We start from the raw sequence: 18,280 nt of genomic DNA on the forward strand, positions 1-18,280 counted from the left end.
TTGCCAAGAGTTCGCTGCTATATCTCGATATGAAGCAACAACCAGCAGGTGGTTAGCTTGGCTTAGCATGAAGACAGGAAACATTTAGCTTTAGCTGAGCTGGCCGACCACCAGCTCAGCTAAAGCTTACCAATGAATTTCTTGGAATTTGTTATCTTACACTTTGGTTTCTGATTGAACAAATATATTATTATTTAGTGAACATTAGATATACTGGTAGGTGGCTAGCAGTCCCGCCTGCTTCCAGTCTTTTTGCTAAGCTAACCTGTCTCATATTTAACCAAAAATGCTACAAATGCATATTTGAAATCCAAAACATGTACACATTAGACTAAAATGGCTTCAAGATACAAACGGAAATTTTATTCTTCAAATACTGAAAAACAGGAAGTTAGTCAATCGCTAAGATTAGAGTGCATATGAATGATGTTTATGGTTTGATCTTGATCTCAACATTATGCCATAGATGCTGCTGGATGAGCTCAGTTTACTTCATACGCACGGGATGTTTGCACATTGTGAGCCAACAAAAATGGACCTTCCAATTTGATTGGGGTCACTGTTGGGCTGTCTACATTAGCAGCAATTCACCTTGAGCCATTTTCACTATCCCCTTGCTAAAACTCTTAGGAAACATATGATACTTGTCCATGGAATTAAACCTAACCCACTTACAAAGTGGGACGCCTTGCTGAGATTTCTTTAGGCTGGGTAACAGATCTTATTTTTAAACTGTTTGTGAAAACAACCCCTGGAGTTTTCCCCTCTATTTTTTTGTAAATAAAATGTTCTTACTTTTCACAGCAGTCGTTGCAGTGATTAGAGGGTTTAGCAGCTAAATCAATAACATTAAAGAGCCCTATTGAATATATATTATTTTATTTTAAGTGACTCTTCCACCATCAATCTCAACCAAATATTTCTGCATAAATATCATGATACTATAGGACACTTGCAGCTTAATATTCATGTTTTTCATCATCTTTACAGCACAAATGTGAAAGCCACTGTGTTTGCCTTGGTTTTGTAGACCTTAAGGGAGCAAGAATATATGATTTGGTGGATTGTAAATGATAAAACAACTTATCAGTGTTCAGTAAGGTGTGGACTACAAAGCCTAACTGCAAGGCAAGGCATAGAGGAAGTTAAATATGTCGGTTAACAACAAACTGTCAGGCAGTCAGCATAGGTAATGTAGTTGACAGGAGATAGACATTAAGTTTACAGTTTTAAGAAAAGGCTGTGAAATAGCATTTGGACCGTTGAGATAAAATATACTGAAAATATAATTGATTACTTTTGAGGAAGTGATCCTATATTACTGTTTTCTATAGAGTCGGTTCTATGATACTCGTTTCTTCTGGATGATTCATGTTTCATATTTAATATGAGCCTGAATAATATTTATCTTGATGTTTGGATCCGTTTTTGCCTTTTCTATGGAAGCTTGCTTTGTCCTTTTATGTTGGAGTAACGGACAGTGTTGTCCTCTGCTGATTGGTGCAGTTTAAGAGTAGATTGACCATAAATCATATCACAACCACCAAAGTGACGAGTGTGTTTGAGTCCATACATATTTACACATGGCCTGCTCTGCTTTGTGATGGTGAACTGACAGAGATTTAAATATTGCTCTATTAAATATAAATAGCTGGGAGCTATCAGTGCAGTGTGCAGACATTTTGTCTGTTTGTTTTTTTGCCTTTGGTTTGCTTTTTGATCCAGCACCTGTAGGAGTTTCTTGGATGTGTGCACGCTACACACTGTTTGTCCTTAATCATCATAATCAGCCACAACAGCTGCAAGACTTGTCCAACAAAAACACCACAGCAGAGTTTTAGTTCAAACACAACATTTACTGTCAAAAATAAAATCTTATTGAGGAGCCGGCAGTATGAGACGCTTTAAAGTTGCCGTTATTGTACTTTCATGTGATCCAACAAAAACATTACATCACAAACAAAATACAGTGCTTGCAACTGATTATTTTCGAAACACAACATAAAGACATTTTGTGGATTCTTCCAGCACACAATGTTGTTTGTTAATGAGATCAAATATAATCATACTGGATTTCAATTGATGTCATTGGGGTTGAGGTTCATATTAGGCAGTTGACAGTTTTTGTTCACTGGACATAGAGCTTTGAAATTGAACTCTTCATGAACTAAATATGCATTTCTTTATAAGAATTCATACAAACCTTTTGTCAACCTTTCAGAAATTGATATCAGTATTTCCTTGACTTACAGGCTTCCTAATGAATTATTTACATCATGTTGGGCTTTTAGATCCTGTCAGTCCTCACACCGACAGCTCTGTATCTCCATCCACTTCTGCGTCCTCTGACAGACAAGCCTTTTTTGTTTAATCAGAGATTTTAAGGAGAGTCGGCTGGAGTGCAGAATCAATCATTCAGAGAGGCGTCGGACAGGCTCTTTTCCTCACGATGCTTTCATTGCTGTTAAGCCTGTTCCAGGAGAACTTGGTACATTTCTGATTTCAGAAATCGCGGATAACAGTCGTTTTCCATCAGACTGTATATCAGTCTCTGCGCCCTGTCAAAGCAATTTGGCTCCGGCTGAGAGAGATTTTCCATGATTTCTTCCCTCGTCACACAGTCAATGTTTATCTGTGTTCAAAAAACAGCAACTTTTATTTCACTCATGAGTTCTTGATATCTGTTCAAAAAGTTAACCGCCTGTTCAAATAGTAAAAGAAAAAAATATGTAGCACTGAGCAACAAAGAAAGTGAATGTGTCCGATAATAGGCACTTTTCACAGAAGACATTTGGAATTGCCATCGTAGGAAAAGCACAAGTGTAAATAATTAAATGAATGACCGCTGAATCTCATTTAGGTGCATTGATTCCAGGTTCCTGGTATCATGCAATGAGACTAAAATAGAGAAGTCTCAGCAACATATTATTAAGGTAAAACACACGCCCAGTAAAATCTGGACTCCAGCCGAAAGGCTCAATAGCTGACATGCAATCACAGAACACTTTCACTGAGGCGTCTGCAGAATTGCAATTATTAAAAAAATATTGAATAAGGAACATTTACAAATGCTTTATTTTTTTTGTAAAATGTTCTGTTTTATATCGGCTGCTATCTATTTGAGCGTTCCCAAAAGGTTCTGTTCGGCCGAGCACAACCAAACAGCACCTGAGTGGACACCATGCCTGTATTTGTATCGCCGTTTTGCTGTAATCTCCAACATCGCAGCTCCAGTTACGTTGCATATGTGTCATACCATATACGTAGCTTCCATGGGGTCAGAGACATGGGCTGAGGTCGAAGATTTTGCTTAGGAAGGTTCCTTAATGAGCAAAGTATTTAGGTAGTAGCCAAGGGCTGGTCTAATTCTCTAAATGCGAAGGAAAAGTGCTTCAATGCTTCCTTCAGCATAGGATACACTGGGCCATCCTGGGCCAAGGAAAAGAGATTATGCCATCCAACAATTTCATGCGGCAGCAACATTTAATGCAATGCTTTCTAATTGTACATTAGGGATGAATTAAAACATCCTTCTAATGCTGTGGTCAAGTAACAAAAGCTACCAAATGGCTAAGCATGACCAGCTGCATTGTCGCAGCTGAAGTGTTGCTCAAGCACTCGATGTAGCTATGCCCTTAAATAGCAGTGGGAACTGGCTAAAGGAACCTTTTTTTTTTTTTACGTAAATGGGTGAAACAAAAATATATGATTTGTTGACGCATCGCTTTGTCACTGGAGCACTGAAAAAAGTTGAGACCAGCTCATGTCAAGCCTGTCACACCACACAATAAGTGTCATTTTGTAGCTACTTGTCACAAACTTCCATTGAAAGTTATTTGTAGCCTGTTGCTGGGTTGCTCCTAGTGTGAACACAGCATTAAGGGTGATTCTATTCTGGACAGGAGCGATGGAACAATTTATGGAGGTCAAGGAAAAGTGTTTGGTAAAAGACATCAGACATGTCTTTTTTTCTGACCATTTGACTGCAGCCCATATGTCAGCCTTCACTTAATAGCCTCGGTATCGTGCTTGCTGGCTCACTGTCGCTCTCGCTTCAATAAAACGGAGCCATTCTAACACCTGTGCTCTTCCTACTATGACAAGTAAAAATGTCTGCAGCGAGAAAGGCCTATAATTGTATTTCATATTGGAAGTGAATGAAACTGTGGAGGCATAACAGTGACAAAAAGCCGACTAGCAATTGAGGGTTCTTTGGAGACACACAGGTCTGACTTAATTCATGTCTAACTTAACAAAAGCCTTACCTGTCTCGGCGCATCAACTTGGACAAACTCTGCGTAGATCTTCTTGGCAGCCACCGTCATTTCTGTAACTCTGGTGATTTTCTTGTAGTTTTCACAGGCCAGCCAAAATAAAAGGTTCTCCTCACTGTATTCTGTCCTCAAGAAGTCCTCAAACACCAGCTGGCCTGCTGCACAGAATAAGCAGAGAGACTTTAAAACCAGGACAGTTTCAATTCAAACACTCAACCCAAGTTGAAATAAGAGGGCTGGTCCACCATAATCCCTTTTTTCTGTTTTTAATCTTCATTACAGGGTGTCTTGCTTGCAACAAAATATGCAGTTATAACAAATACTACAGTGGAAACATAGGCTGGAACTGGTTATCTTGTTGTGAAACCAAATCCACTGTACATATGCATTTAATATGCACATACTATCTTTAATCACCCCCAGCTCTCTACAATTAGGGCTGTTCATTAAACTCTCTTAACTGCAGAAACGTGCCTTGAATTGCTCGTCTCATCCTAATGAATGGCAGCTGTTCATGTGGAGGTGTTTGTGTCATTTGCATAACCAACGACCCTAAAATTGCCATACAAGGCTTCTAGTTCCGCTCCATTTGTGGGCAATTCGCAAAAATGTTATCAAAGATTAAGATGACTTCAAAGCTTCCGAACACCCACGCAGGTGTTGTCCGTTAATCTGGCTGATTAGACCTCTTCTCAAGACTGGAGACTAATTGAGTGTCAAATTGCACCTTTATTATCCTTAATGGTCAACGACTGATTTGTGAACTAATACATTCTCATCATACATCCACCTACCTTCAACCTGAGCAGAGGTCAAATCAGCCAGGATAACTTTAAAACATCTGTGTGGTTGTTTTTAAAGCTGGGCTGAAATCAGCAGACAAGTTCAGCTGAGTAGTGGTATTAGATGATCCGAAACAATGAGAGTAGAGTGCAATACATTTTACATCAACACTGAATGGACATTGACATAAAAGGTGCCAAATATCCCCTCTAAACTAACCTGCTCTTTTTAAGAAATCTGAGTATATTATGGTAAAATCACAAAAGCAATGAGCCATAGCTAAAGGTTAAGCCATTCTGTTATCTTTTCCTCACATTCTCTCTTCCTCGACATAGTACTTGTTAGCTCAAAGAAGTCAGGGAACAAAGAGACGGTGCAGAAAGCTGCCAGGTGTTGTGGTGGATGTCAGGAGGCGCTTTTAACTTCAAAACCAAACGCAGCATCCCGATGTGCACTGCCTCAGCATCACATAATTGCACACACCTATATTTCCTGTATTTTCTCCTCGCACCCCCGTTACCGTTGATACGGAATGTTCACGGAGTTGTGTTTCTCACGCAGGTGTAAAATACTTAGCACGTCTTCTGGGAGCACAAACAAACTGCTAACTGGGAGCACCGGTGTTATTCACACAAATTGTTTGGCATAAATCACAGCCGGTGCTCCGACAGTAATTGACAGGAAACAAAATATGTCCAGGGGCTGCTTGTTCCCCGGCTACAAATCACTCTTGGCCCATATCTAAGCTTTCAATCATAACAGAGTCGACCCTTCAACATCAGACGAGACGTAAAGGTATATGAATGCCATCAAATTGCAGCTGCCACATGCACAGCTATTTCTTTTTTGCTACTGTTTACCGATTTGTCACACGTGCCACTGCACGTCTACAAAGGTAAATGGAGCAACTGGGATGTAAGGTAAAATTTATCTTCTGGAGGACCGTTAATCTTCAGGCAGGAGACAACAGGCTGAAATATTACAGATCAGCTGAATTCATTTCTGTAATGTTATGAGAGAGAGAGAGAGAGAGAGAGAGAGAGAGAGAGAGAGAGACCATCTGCCCCTTTAGTCATTTTCAAATAGAGGCCGGGAATGTGGTCAGGTGAAAGGCATCAGTGAGTGCTGGCTTTTTAAATGAATGACAGCTGGCTGGAATCACCCCATCTACCCTGGCAGCTCAGATTAGGCCTCTTATCTCTGCCAGTATCATTCTCCTTGAATATATCTCCAAATGGATTTGATGAACTTGAAGGGAGAATATATCCTCGGTCCTCCTCAACAAGCCCGAGGGCAATTCGTGATGATATGCGGGGCCGAGCAGCGGAGAATTAAGAGTGCGAAAAAGAGAGAACGGAGAACCGAGAGAGCGGCACTTTGACAAAAGAGTGAGAGGAATAAATGCAGCACAAGTACGCTTACTTTTACACTCCAGAAGATGGTCGATTGACTCTCCCCATGCCACGACATCATCAACGGGAGCCCTGCAGAGCAAACATGTCATAAAATATACAGCTTGACAAACAGGTGACGCACATATAGTGCTGAGGACACAAGTGAGAACTTGAGTGAGTCATTTCAAAATCCAATTTTCTATCCACGTATCACATCAGAGCCATTCATCTTTAATGTTATCATCTGTTAACGTTTTAGTGAAAAGTCATTTTTGAACTTTAATCCAACATAGAAAATGTATTAAAAATATGGACGGCAAACCTCATCTTGTCACATTTCTAATTGTAGAGGATGAAATGAATGACAACTCACATATTGGCTCTTAATTGAGTACCAGGTATCAGAAAGTTAGTGTCGACTGGAAGAGGGTTCCCTCCTGACCACAGTTGCATGAAATAGATCATAAAAATAGCAATTCAAAGTTATTTTCTTTTACATTCTGTTTGGTGAGGGAAGTATGCAGATATTTTACTTAAAGTACAAACTACTTAGTATTTTTCTATATTGACAATGAGTGTTGTCAGTGACAGGCTAGTGTTTCTCTGATGCTATATACATTAAGCAGCTAAAGAGCCTTTTGTCCTCAATAGTTGGTGGAGACCAAAGCCGAGCTAAAAGAAGAGTGAATATTGGATTTACATCTATCAGGCAGCTTCAGAAACACAACTTCAAATACACAGTGGTGTTGCTTAGTGTCAACATCATTTAGAAGTTGATAATGGGTCAATGCTGTCTTTACAGCTTGTTCTGCTGCTCCAAAGTGGCAAAAGAGAACTAATGCAGCTACACATCCAATTTACACCACACAGTAAATGCAGTGAGTTAGTTGGTAAACGTAGCATAAATTAAAAGTGAAATACTGCATAATTGGTGAAGGAGTAAATGATTTATTTCCATAATTGCACAAAACAGTTTTCAAAGAAAGAAAATAAAATGTGTTTTAATGGGCACAATGGCACATAATGGTCCACCTTGATGTTTAATAACATAATATTTTTAGAATATTATGTGGGAATCACCAAAGCCAGACTGGGTTCACCAAACTTTACTGACAATCCCATTTCTGTAAGTTTAATAGTAGCTTGTCTGCAAAGAGTTTTATGTCAGATTTACGTATGTCAGCATGGCAGCTAACAGCCAAACTATCCCCTTGTCATTAGTCTGCTTGTTTGGAAATCCTAAATTAAATGAAAATTTAATGATCCCTGGGTAAACTGGGTCATTGCAGCAGAAGCAGAGAATCAGATAAGAATAAGTCAGAGCAGCAGATGTAATACAAGGAATTACAGCGAGTGAACATTCTGAAGCAAGTGGAGCAAATAAATAAAGAATTGGCATCTCCACTGACAGCCTCACGGGCTCGAGCGGAGGTGCGAGAGCTGTTCACATAATCTGATGTGTGGACAGGATAACAACTATGCAGAAGATGTTTATGACGTACACAACCATGCATTGTAAGCAGAAAGATACAGCAGCTTCTGTACGTAGAGAGGTATGACATTTTTATCTCACATTTGTGGCAACTCACCAGAATTGTAAAGTTATTTTTAAGTACACTGCTTGTATGAATGTTATGCTAATAACATAGGAGTTTTTAAGGAATGCAATGAGGGCTGGCTGTGGGTTCACAAACTCTGACCTGATCATTGAGCAATCGATGGGCCACATGTTGAAGCAGGGGTCTGCATGTTTAGTGCTCCAGTTCTTTGGATTTGAACAGATTTAGCTCACTTGCCTCGAATACTGTCCTCCTAAATCACTGTATTCCTAAAAAAAAGGGCCTCTTATTAATGAGAAATAAAAAAAAAACAAATTGCTTGACAGTAGTTTGTCCAAGGAAGTTGAATGGAAATGCTACAAAGTTCTGACAGTTTCAACAGTACAGCTTTGAGCTGTACTTTTACAAGATGTGTTTTGAAAAAGTCCCTCAGAAGTAAGGGACAAGGCGTCGGAGGAAAGGCTAGCACATTCTAATGTAGCCACACTTTTTTTTTTTTGGATTGCATCATCTAGAGCGCCGAGCACATTCAGCTCAAAGAATTCCCACTCATCTATGAACTTTTTTCATGTTTTCTTAGGGAGCGAAGGAAGGAAGGCGAAGAGAGCTGGAGGCATACTGAGAAGTACAGAGAACCACAGAGGGAGAAACTTCCAAAAACAAAATGGCACAGATCACAGGAGCCCCATCAGAAACACTTGCTAATAAACTCAGAGACGAGAGAGAAGCATCCGCAAAACACATCCCAGTTTTATTTTAGCATTTCCCTGCATGGGCAAGATCTGAGAGTCTTTCGTTACCGAAGAACAAGACAGACCGGAGGGGAAGTAAAACATTCATAATGCTCAACAGTGTCAAAATCCTCAGCGCCAGATAACCAGATTGTCCAAAGTCTCGAAGCCTAAAGCCAATTTTGAGCTCATACTTACAACATGTGTTTGCTGTTGCCAAAAAAAGAGACTTTTTTATCGGATATGCGTGCAACAACACACTCTGATCCCTTCGCTGTTCGGGCTTCTTTTCCACTACTTGGCAAACCAGGTGCAAGCCCATGCATGTTGAGCTGAAGCACAGACAGGCTCGCAGTTAACGCAAATGTCAGCTTTTGCTCTTTACTTTATAAACTCAAACTTCCTTCCCTGAAAATAAGTTTTACCTCATCATGTTTGCTTTAAAAAGCCTTATTTGTTGCCTTCCGTGGTTTGAAGACTTTGTATTCTGAAGAAAACGACAGAACAAATCTTATGAAAGTTTAAAAAAAAGACATGACGGCACAGCTTTGACAAACCCTGTCTGGCCTGAACATGTGTGTGGCTTGGATTTGGATGTTGGCCATTGAAGATATTAATGTATCACTGGATGTGTGCAGTTCTCAGAGAAGTGTGCATATTTGACAACAAGGTGGCAAGGTCAGCATAAAAGTAGAAGTAACATTTTTTACACCCATAGGAAGTACAACAAATGCACACAGAGTCTACAAGAGTAAAGGTAAAAAACATGTCATTCAACGGTTACTTAAATGTTTGGTTGACGTACACATTAGCTCCATGCAGCTTGTAAAACTAGGTAACTGGTTAGCAGTAAAACATAGACAAACTAAACCAAACTAAATTGTAGTATACCTACAGATCATGCTCCAACAAAAACATTTGGGGACAATAGTTTTGGTCTCAAATATAATATATGTTGTTATGCCATTAGGGAGAAAGATTGATATTTAAATCCAACACCCTAACAAATACACCCTACCCGTCAGTGCTACAGTTTTAGTCTCTTTCACTCCCTGGAAGAGTGTTGTAGGGCTGTAACGAATAGTTCACAGCTTCAATCATAACGTTGACATAAGAATCCTGTAAAGTTGTTTTTTTAAAATCTTTTTTGCATGTCTATCACTCAGTCTAAACCCAGTATTTCTGCATAGTTGCAGGTAAAATATCAGGCCATGTTCATCAGTGTTTCCCCTATATTCATGAAGCAGCAGCTACTGCTATCATTATATCTTCTGCTCTTGTGTTTCTGTGTGCAAGATCAGCAGACTGTTAACGTAGCAGCTGTCCACACACAAACACAAATGAAAGATTTTGTTTGAGGATTTTTATATTTTTATTTGCAAATACAACTTGACGTTGTTTCAATCACTTTTGCACACCGACTCCGTAACTTTGGTCCCACCATTAATAAAGATTTTGGAACCGATTCATTTTTTGACCACTCGGAGCCACCGCCCATGCAGATGTCATCATCCAACATGGCAACATTCACTTTGTCTCCCAGCACAAAGCGCTTTACAACTGACAAGGTAAAGAATACAGAGATGCAGTATTTTAAGATACATTGTGGCAGGTGATTGATTATATGATTCCATTTTGTCTTGTATTGTAATTTTTGCACCAAATAGAAGAATCAAAAACATTTCACTCTGTGCAAGGTTGTTGTGCATAACTGTTTTTATCGGATGACTTAAAGTGTGTTTTGTCTCGTCAGTCTTGGACTTTGTCAGTCATTGGATTTCACCTTGGTTGTTTAGACTAATGCTCTGCTTCTTTATCTGCACTTTTAGTCTAAATAAGCTGAAAAAGACATGTCATGGTTACAGGGTCAAGAGTAAATGGTACTTGAATCTGCGAAGGATAGCAAAGCAGGTGCTCCAGAAGCATAAGTGAGTAATATGTATTTGAGAAGGGAAAATAATTGTTTTAAATTCAAGGCACACCGCTTTGTGAAAACACATTTGTTCACATGATTATGAGGTTAACAGGTAGCCCAAAACCATATTAGCTGTATTTCTCAGAGTTAGTTTGACATATATTTTATTAATGCTTTAGTGATTTGTTTGATTGCTGAACGCGTTGTGATGACCTCATGGTTGGATGTTTTAGTTACACCTGTCAGTGGGCTACAGGTTGATGCAATGCCTTGGTCACTACCAGGCCATTACACAGACAATTTGACATGAGATATCAGTAAGCAATATAGGAAAATGTATAAATATTTTAAGGACACTTTGTTTTTCACAATAACACTTTTTAGTCTTTGGCATTGTTATTGCACGTTAAATGAATGGTGTGCCATTTATAGCCATTTGGTAAGACTGCATGACAGCCAGACTTGAAACACACAACACACTGACCTCGACACCTTTCCATTGCGCCTTGCTACAGAATGGACACATTTCTTACTGCATAGACACACACAGTGTTGGCATTGGAAGTAATGTCAGTTGCTCAATTATTAAAATATAGATGTAATTCCTAGGTTCACAGTCCAGAATTCTACTCTATGGAGTTTTCCCACCAGTCTGCTTCAACAGGGTAACTCTACGTCATCTCAACTATGGTATATTGGATCTTCTTTACTGTTGCAACTTCACTTTGTGATTCAGTCAGATAACAATGCTCTAGGCCTATTTTTACTTATAATTCCTGCCTTTTATATCTCTAAATTGATCACGCCAGAAGTGCTTTGCAGGTATTGCAGGATTGTTCTATATTTCATGGTTGCACTACTCACCTCTGGCCCTATATTTCCTCAACATGTTATTGGGATCTGTTTCCTCTACATGAACCCAGACATCTTTACAGGGAAGAGAGGGCTTTTTGACACAGTTCACACAGAACCCCCATGAGCATCAAACTCTCCAGAGACAACCAGCGGCAGAAAGGAGCAGATGCTCAAGTGTCAGGCAGAGGTAGGGTGCAATGTCCTCATCTAACATAGTGAGCGAGAGAGAGCGAGGGAGAGGGAGAAGGGGAGAGGGATGAGGCTATGAAAATGAGTGATGGGAGCGCAAATGGCAGAGCTGTGATCGGGAGGAAAAAGGAGGGTGGGAGTGTGGGGAGACGGGGGACAACACTGACAGCTGAGCGGGCTTACCTGTCCGCCTATCTCTCGTTTTTCTGTCTTGATTTGCAAGTCCTCGACGGGACACTTAACCGGGGCCGGCCTGGAAAACAAGAACAGGTGTCATAAAACACCACTGCGACTGGGATTTGCATCTGTAATGACCCCACTAGAAATGCTGAGAGTATGATGTTTTGCAACCAAAACCTGTCAGATACGCACTCTGAGTGGTATTCATCACCAACTCAGCTGCAAACTATCGGCCGTCCTATCACTTAACGATGATGGAAAATCGCTTTTTTGTGTTCTCGACACAATAACGCGTTGTTTATCTTAACGTTTTCCTCAATGTCTGCAACTTTCTGTTAATCTGTGGCAGAATAAGACTTGCATTATTTTATTTTAAGTCACCTGGTTAATACACTGGATAGGTAGGCCATTGTTGGAAAAGATTTCACGGTGGCTGAGTGTGAGGGAATTAGAAATTCAATCACTTCCACAGGGGACTCACACATCCGAGCTTCCCTGATACCATCAAATATGTTTCATATTTATGACCAGACACATGCAGGGTACTGAACACGTCCTTCAGCGTGTGGAGATCAGAGATTCAGCTCAAGATCTATAGCTGCAATGAAAGCCCAGGGAACAGTGAGATGAAGAGGAATTGTTGCATGTATTATTGTCTGGTGAGGCACAGGTAGTGTAGGGTACGTTATCTCAAGGTGGCAGCACTGATTCACGGTCCAACTTGGGTCAGTGTGGTGTTAGCGTTTGTCTGCATGAGCATCCCAACTGTTATGGGTTTGGTACTGTTCTTATGTAATATTGTTATATCCCATTTGTGGGTCACACCAGAAGGGTAAGCCACTGTACAGTGAAATTGTAAAAAAAACACTGCACACTCCTTTTCCAGCTCCAAAAGACAGACTGACAAAGTGAGTAGCTAGCTGGTGAACGGTGGAGCGCTTAGCAGTCACACAGTCATATATTCCTCCGATGAGTTTGTTGGGACCAAAACAGAACAAAGTAGTGAGTGAATACTGGACTTACATTCATCAGGTCAACCAGAAACATGACTCCAAAAGAAGGCTAATTTCTGCTCTATGTCTGCTGTGTGTGTGTGTGTGTGTGTGTGTGTGTGTGTGTGTGTGTGTGTATATATACACACAGGCAATCATTTGCTAACATGCTCATCTTTATACGATTTAATCAGTGTGGTATGTACAGCTTGTTACGCTGTCTGACATGAATGAAAATGGCATAAAAGGCACCCAACTCGTGATATTAACTAAATATATTCAAAGCTTAATTCAAGCAAAAGCACTTGACCATGGGCTAAGTGAATGAATAAGGGCAGCTATGTGAAATGTATTCACAACAATTTCAGCTACATTAAAATGTATTACAATTCAGATACTGCTGCGGGCGTTAAATGTGTTTTTGGTTTGTAGATATTAAAATAGTTTGGATGACTTCCATTCCTAAAGCATTCAAATTAGAGTTTTTACTGTGTGTGTGTGTGTGTGTGTGTGTGTGTGTGTGTGTGTGTGGGCCTGGGCCAGATTTACCCATCTTGTGGGGACATCAATCTATTTACATACACATTGTGGGGACTCACCCTCCTTATGGGCACAAATTGCACATTCCCATAACATAAAGCATTACATTTTAAGGTGAAGACCTGGTCTAACATTAAAGAAAGGGTTGCTGGTAGCGGATAGGGTTCAGGTAAGTCTTTTGACTTTTATGTAAGTCAATGTAATGTCCCTAAAAGTCACAAAAGCATGACTGTGTGTTTGTGTATATCAACTGCTGCAGGACCCTATTTATGAGATACACACTGCACAATGGGAATATGATGAAGAAGTTGTGGATGGGGAGAACATCTGTTTAAAAAGTGTGCATCAAGGTCTGTCCTAAATAACCCACCTTGATAATTACACTTTACGTAACAATGTTCATTTACATAAACCATTATTGTAAGATGACAATAATTTGTTTGGTGAAAGCTGTGGGAGGGCCATACACGGCATAATGATGACCTTGGCTCAAAACAAGCCATTAAAAGCTCCCCATAAAAGCAATTTGTCAAGAGCACTGTCAATGAACAAATAATAAAGTCAATATGAATGCAGCTGGCTATGCTTTCTCATTATTAAGTGCTGTATGTTTAATTAAGCTTGTGTGAGCTAATTAAGAACAGAGGATGCTGTATACTGGGACCTGCTATCCAAACAGCAAAACTAAGTCTTTTGAAATACTTAAAAAAAAAAGGTATTTTACATGTATGTCCACAATTGCACAAAATAAATCAGTATAAAACAAAACATTGTTTAAATTGTTGTTACAAGCCATCTTATGTGACCCCACATTCACTCAACCCCAGAGACAAAAGGTTGATAATAGGAGGGTCTACTTTATAACCAAAGAATTACCTCAGAGCCATTTACAAATATTTGAACTGGCAACAGAGACTTCCAGAGACCGTTTAGCTCCCTGCATGTTCATGGCCAGTTCTTATTTGAATAATGCCAATGCAGCTCATACATACTTAGTAGATGATTGACTATTCTCTATGTATTAGTCTGGCGTTGCTTGTCCCCTCTGTGGGGTTAAATACACACGTTTACATAAAGCCGACCCATACAGAGCTCATGCTAACTCAAAGTGTTTAGCAAAATCATAGCAAAAATATCACCAACCATGATTAATAAATGAGACATAACACGACTAATAATGGTTACTCCCTGTGATTGCAGTTGGAGAGTGACTCACACATTTGATCAGCCTGCCTCGCCACTGTTTGGCTTACGGAGCTTACTGGGCTGGCCCTGTTCACAGCTGAATTGCGAATGGTATGTGGTATAAAAAGGCAAGACGATGACAAAGACAGCAAGTAACACACACATAAAAAATACAAACTAATTGAACCATGTACTTCTAGGGGGAAATCTTGATGCCGCAGACTCTGAAAGTGCATCTCAGGGGCCTTTTGCTGGAAAGCTGTAATGCCATTCTGTTGCAATAAAATAAACAAGCAATACCTATGTGGAGCATTAAAGAGTGGTCTATCTGAACTATAGCTGCTGCTCTGAGGAGCAGGACTGGAAACTTGGATTGTAAGTGACATAAATAAAGCTCTGTGTTGAAGCTTTTACATCTCTTTTTTTATGTTTCCTGTACAATACAGCTCCACTGTGGGGAGCTGTGTCTCTGTGTCTGCTCTCTCTCTCTCTCTCCCCCCCCCTATCTTTCTTTCTGCCTGTCTATCTTTCTCTTTGTCTTACTCTCTCTGGCACATAGCATCATATGCAGTGGCTGTGGGCCGTTGTTGCGCATGTTAAAAGCTCAGCTGGGAAGTCTGAATCCCTTGGACTGATGCTCTGTGGCCTCAGTGTTTCACAGCTCTGTAGCTTGGACCGACCATCTGGGTAAGGGGTGGAGGAGGTGGTGTGTGAGTGATGGAGCGTAGGCGTCGGGCAGACAGGCATGTGTACGTAGGTCTATTTGTGTGTCTGATCCTGTGCATGCATGCGTGTTAATTTATTAATTTACATTCAACATCGTGCAGAGTGATACAGCTATCAAAGCGAGTCTGGTACATTATACAGGTGTGTATGGTGGTAGTTGGTGTGTGTGTGTGTGTGGGCGGATCTCTGTTGATCTTTATGTATAGGCAATGATCCTCTACAATGTGGGAAGTGCTTGAATTGGAATGAAAAGGGTGCTGTAACTCTAAATTAGCAACGGTGCGGCATTGCAGCTTTTATGGGTAAGGAGTGGTTTCGTCTAGTTTAAGAAGATGAATGACGGAATACAAGAACGAGGTGGACGGCAATTATAGCATTTCATTTTCAGACACACCTTTCTCCAAATAAAAAAAAAAAGGTACATATTTATTCCTTGACATCTTTGTAGTTGTGTGTGATCTAATGCGACTGTAGCTAAGTGGAGAGCAGAGCCGTCATTCAATCAGAGGATCGGCGGTTCGATCTCCGGCTCCGTTAGTCGCATGCCGATGTGTCCTTGAGAGCAAGATACTTAACCCCAAAATTGCTCCCGCAGCTGTGCCTACGGTGTAGAAATGTGATATAATCTGAATTGTAAGTTGCTTTGGATAAAAGCGTCTACTAAATGACTGTAATGTAATGTCCTCCTTCTCCTGATTTCAAATTAAAACTCTACTCAACCTATAGAAACAACATGTAGAAATAATAAAACACCTCAAGTAGGCCTTTAGTTGGTCAAATTTAAACACACAGGGTCTGTAAAACTAACTCTTTAAAAACCAGATTCTAAATAATAAACTAAGAATACATGTCAGGGCAGATTCAAACGTTGAATGTAGGGAATTCAGTACAATGGGATATCAGAGACAAAAGAAAGAGGCTTAGATTTTGTCCAACAGATGTCTCGCAAAATTCATAGAACTGGTTTGTTTGGGCAGGACAAAGAAGCATCTGAGCCTGATAATTGAAAGAGTGCTCAAGCGATTAGGCATTGCACCTCCATTAAGTTTGGGGGATCACAAGAGACAGTTTAAAACAAATAGGTGCAAATATATGTTGACTTTCAGCCTCTTATAGCATTTCTTTCAGAAACTCGCTTTGTAACCCTTTATTTGTGTTAAAATGTGCATTCGCCAAGCCCGTGCAGAGTGAAATCTATAAGCAACTTATTGCTTGTTTTCATATTAAAAGGAAACCTGTGGTGTTTTTTTTATCCTCTAGTAGCACTATGGAGCATTTTGTTTCTCTGATAGAGTCCCTTTAATGCATGCACATGTATGTTAATGGTGTCGTTTTTTCCCACTGACCTACAGGTGGCGGCAATGCTTGTAAGATTAAAATCATTACGTCCTTACAAAACTGTTTTCACAGGCTTAATGGTACACCCCCTGACTGGATGCCGACATATACGTAAACAGTAGCCAACATAGTAAGATAGATAGTCACACACATACATACGGTGCAATAAAATAAAAAGAATCACCACTATGCATAGTTGTCATAGGCAGCAACATGTGCACACGCATATATACTCAATACATTCACTCACTGAAAGTTCACTCACAGAATACAATATTCCTCTCCAGTGCTCCCCTCATTATGTCTTCTCAGCAGCTAATGATCTTCACTTTTATATACCCAACAAAGAGAAAATGCTATTCTGCAGACAAAGTCTTACAGTCTACAGTACAAGACAAAAACATCGACTTTGTTGTGCGTTTTCCGTTTTCCCCCGACAAAGAAAGAACAGAGCGGAAAAAATGGGCCGGCAGCAATTAAAAAGCCAAATTTCAAGGTTTGTTAAAGCTGCAGAAGTGTGTTGTGTGGGGGAGCAGGGGAGCAGGAAGAGGTTGTTCTTCAGTCAAACAACAAAGACTACCTCTTTTGCATCTCTCCAGCCTGAAGATGCAGATCAAGACGAGGTAATTATGCTCTGATTGAGTATTCATAAACAATTATGCATTGTTTTGTCTTTAATGATGCAAATTACGACTAATTAACTCACGTTAATGGATACTGAGAGTCTTTATGAGCTGTGGAATAGTGCAATTAGGCAACTGTTTATCTAACAGTGCCGTGTGTAAATATTAGTTGAAGGTGTCTTATGTATAGTTAATGTGAGCATGTCCATTTGTCTTACTCATCATCTGCATGGGTTTGATGGATGTCATAGGCCTGACTCTGCATTAAGGAAACTAATTTAATTATCATGCACATGAATAATACAGCAGCATAAATAGAGGAAACTTCTATGGAGGTTTTGTACATTAAAAAAGTAATGGTTTTGAACTTTACAAAAGGCCCCCTGGACTCATTAAAGACACAAATGAAGTTTTCTATAGAGTTTATATAATACGTTGCAAAAATCATTTATTCCTTTCTTCCTTCTGAGTGCAAATCAGTTGCATGACTTGAGTTGGTCCATATCCTCTTTTTTTCTGATGCTTGTTTCATCTGTCAAAAAGCCTCTCGCAGACTCAAGTGAATCATGTCACAATTTGCTGCTGGCACTGTCATCATTAAAACTTTTGTACCACTCTATGATCCTATAACTTTTCCCTGATAAGACTTTTGTGCGTGAATGGAAAATGAGTTCAGTAATGATCGGGCAGGGCTATCATTCTGAACGTTACAGGCGAACACAAACCTACTGCTAGAATACATACAAATCCATCAGTTTGGTGAGAAATTAGATGAGGACGTTTTATTAATTACTGATGAAACCAGAGTGGGCCACTACTGCTGCAGCTCTGCATACAGATTGTGCCGTTTCAGCCATATAGGCCTAAACTTCATCTTCTGATGGTGGCATACATCTGGTCACAACAAGTTGATTTAAGGTAATCTCATCTCTCATTCCCTGCTTTATTTCACAATAGAGTCGAAAGCAGGCAATTACATGGCTAGATGTGAAATGT

General features: G+C 39.9%; 1 protein-coding gene across 1 annotated transcript; it reads right to left on the bottom strand.

Annotated features, from left to right (window-relative positions):
* Positions 1–2,464: 2,464 nt before the first annotated feature.
* Positions 2,465–12,290, bottom strand: LOC116395628 (regulator of G-protein signaling 21-like). The gene is made up of 5 exons (XM_031869655.1): positions 12,262–12,290; positions 11,884–11,953; positions 11,521–11,602; positions 4,266–4,432; positions 2,465–2,632 (listed from the first exon to the last, which is right to left on the bottom strand). Exons 1-5 carry the CDS (start codon positions 12,288–12,290, stop codon positions 2,465–2,467), a joined length of 516 nt encoding a protein of 171 aa, XP_031725515.1.
* Positions 12,291–18,280: the final 5,990 nt, after the last annotated feature.

The sequence above is a fragment of the Anarrhichthys ocellatus genome, unplaced genomic scaffold (genome assembly GCF_004355925.1).
Source record: "Anarrhichthys ocellatus isolate YVR2014 unplaced genomic scaffold, GSC_Weel_1.0 scaffold48, whole genome shotgun sequence".
Classification (NCBI taxonomy): Eukaryota; Metazoa; Chordata; class Actinopteri; order Perciformes; family Anarhichadidae; genus Anarrhichthys; species Anarrhichthys ocellatus.

Excerpts from the sequence above, each read along its gene's own strand:
- LOC116395628 (XM_031869655.1), bottom strand. The coding sequence starts at position 12,290 with ATGGCCTACCTATCCAGTGTATTAACCAG. Across the intron at positions 11,603-11,883 it reads AACGAGAGATAGGCGGACAG|CCCTCTCTTCCCTGTAAAGA; the intron begins GTAAGCCCGCTC and ends TGTGTCAAAAAG. Across the intron at positions 4,433-11,520 it reads GAGGAAATATAGGGCCAGAG|CAGGCCAGCTGGTGTTTGAG; the intron begins GTGAGTAGTGCA and ends TATTCTGTGCAG.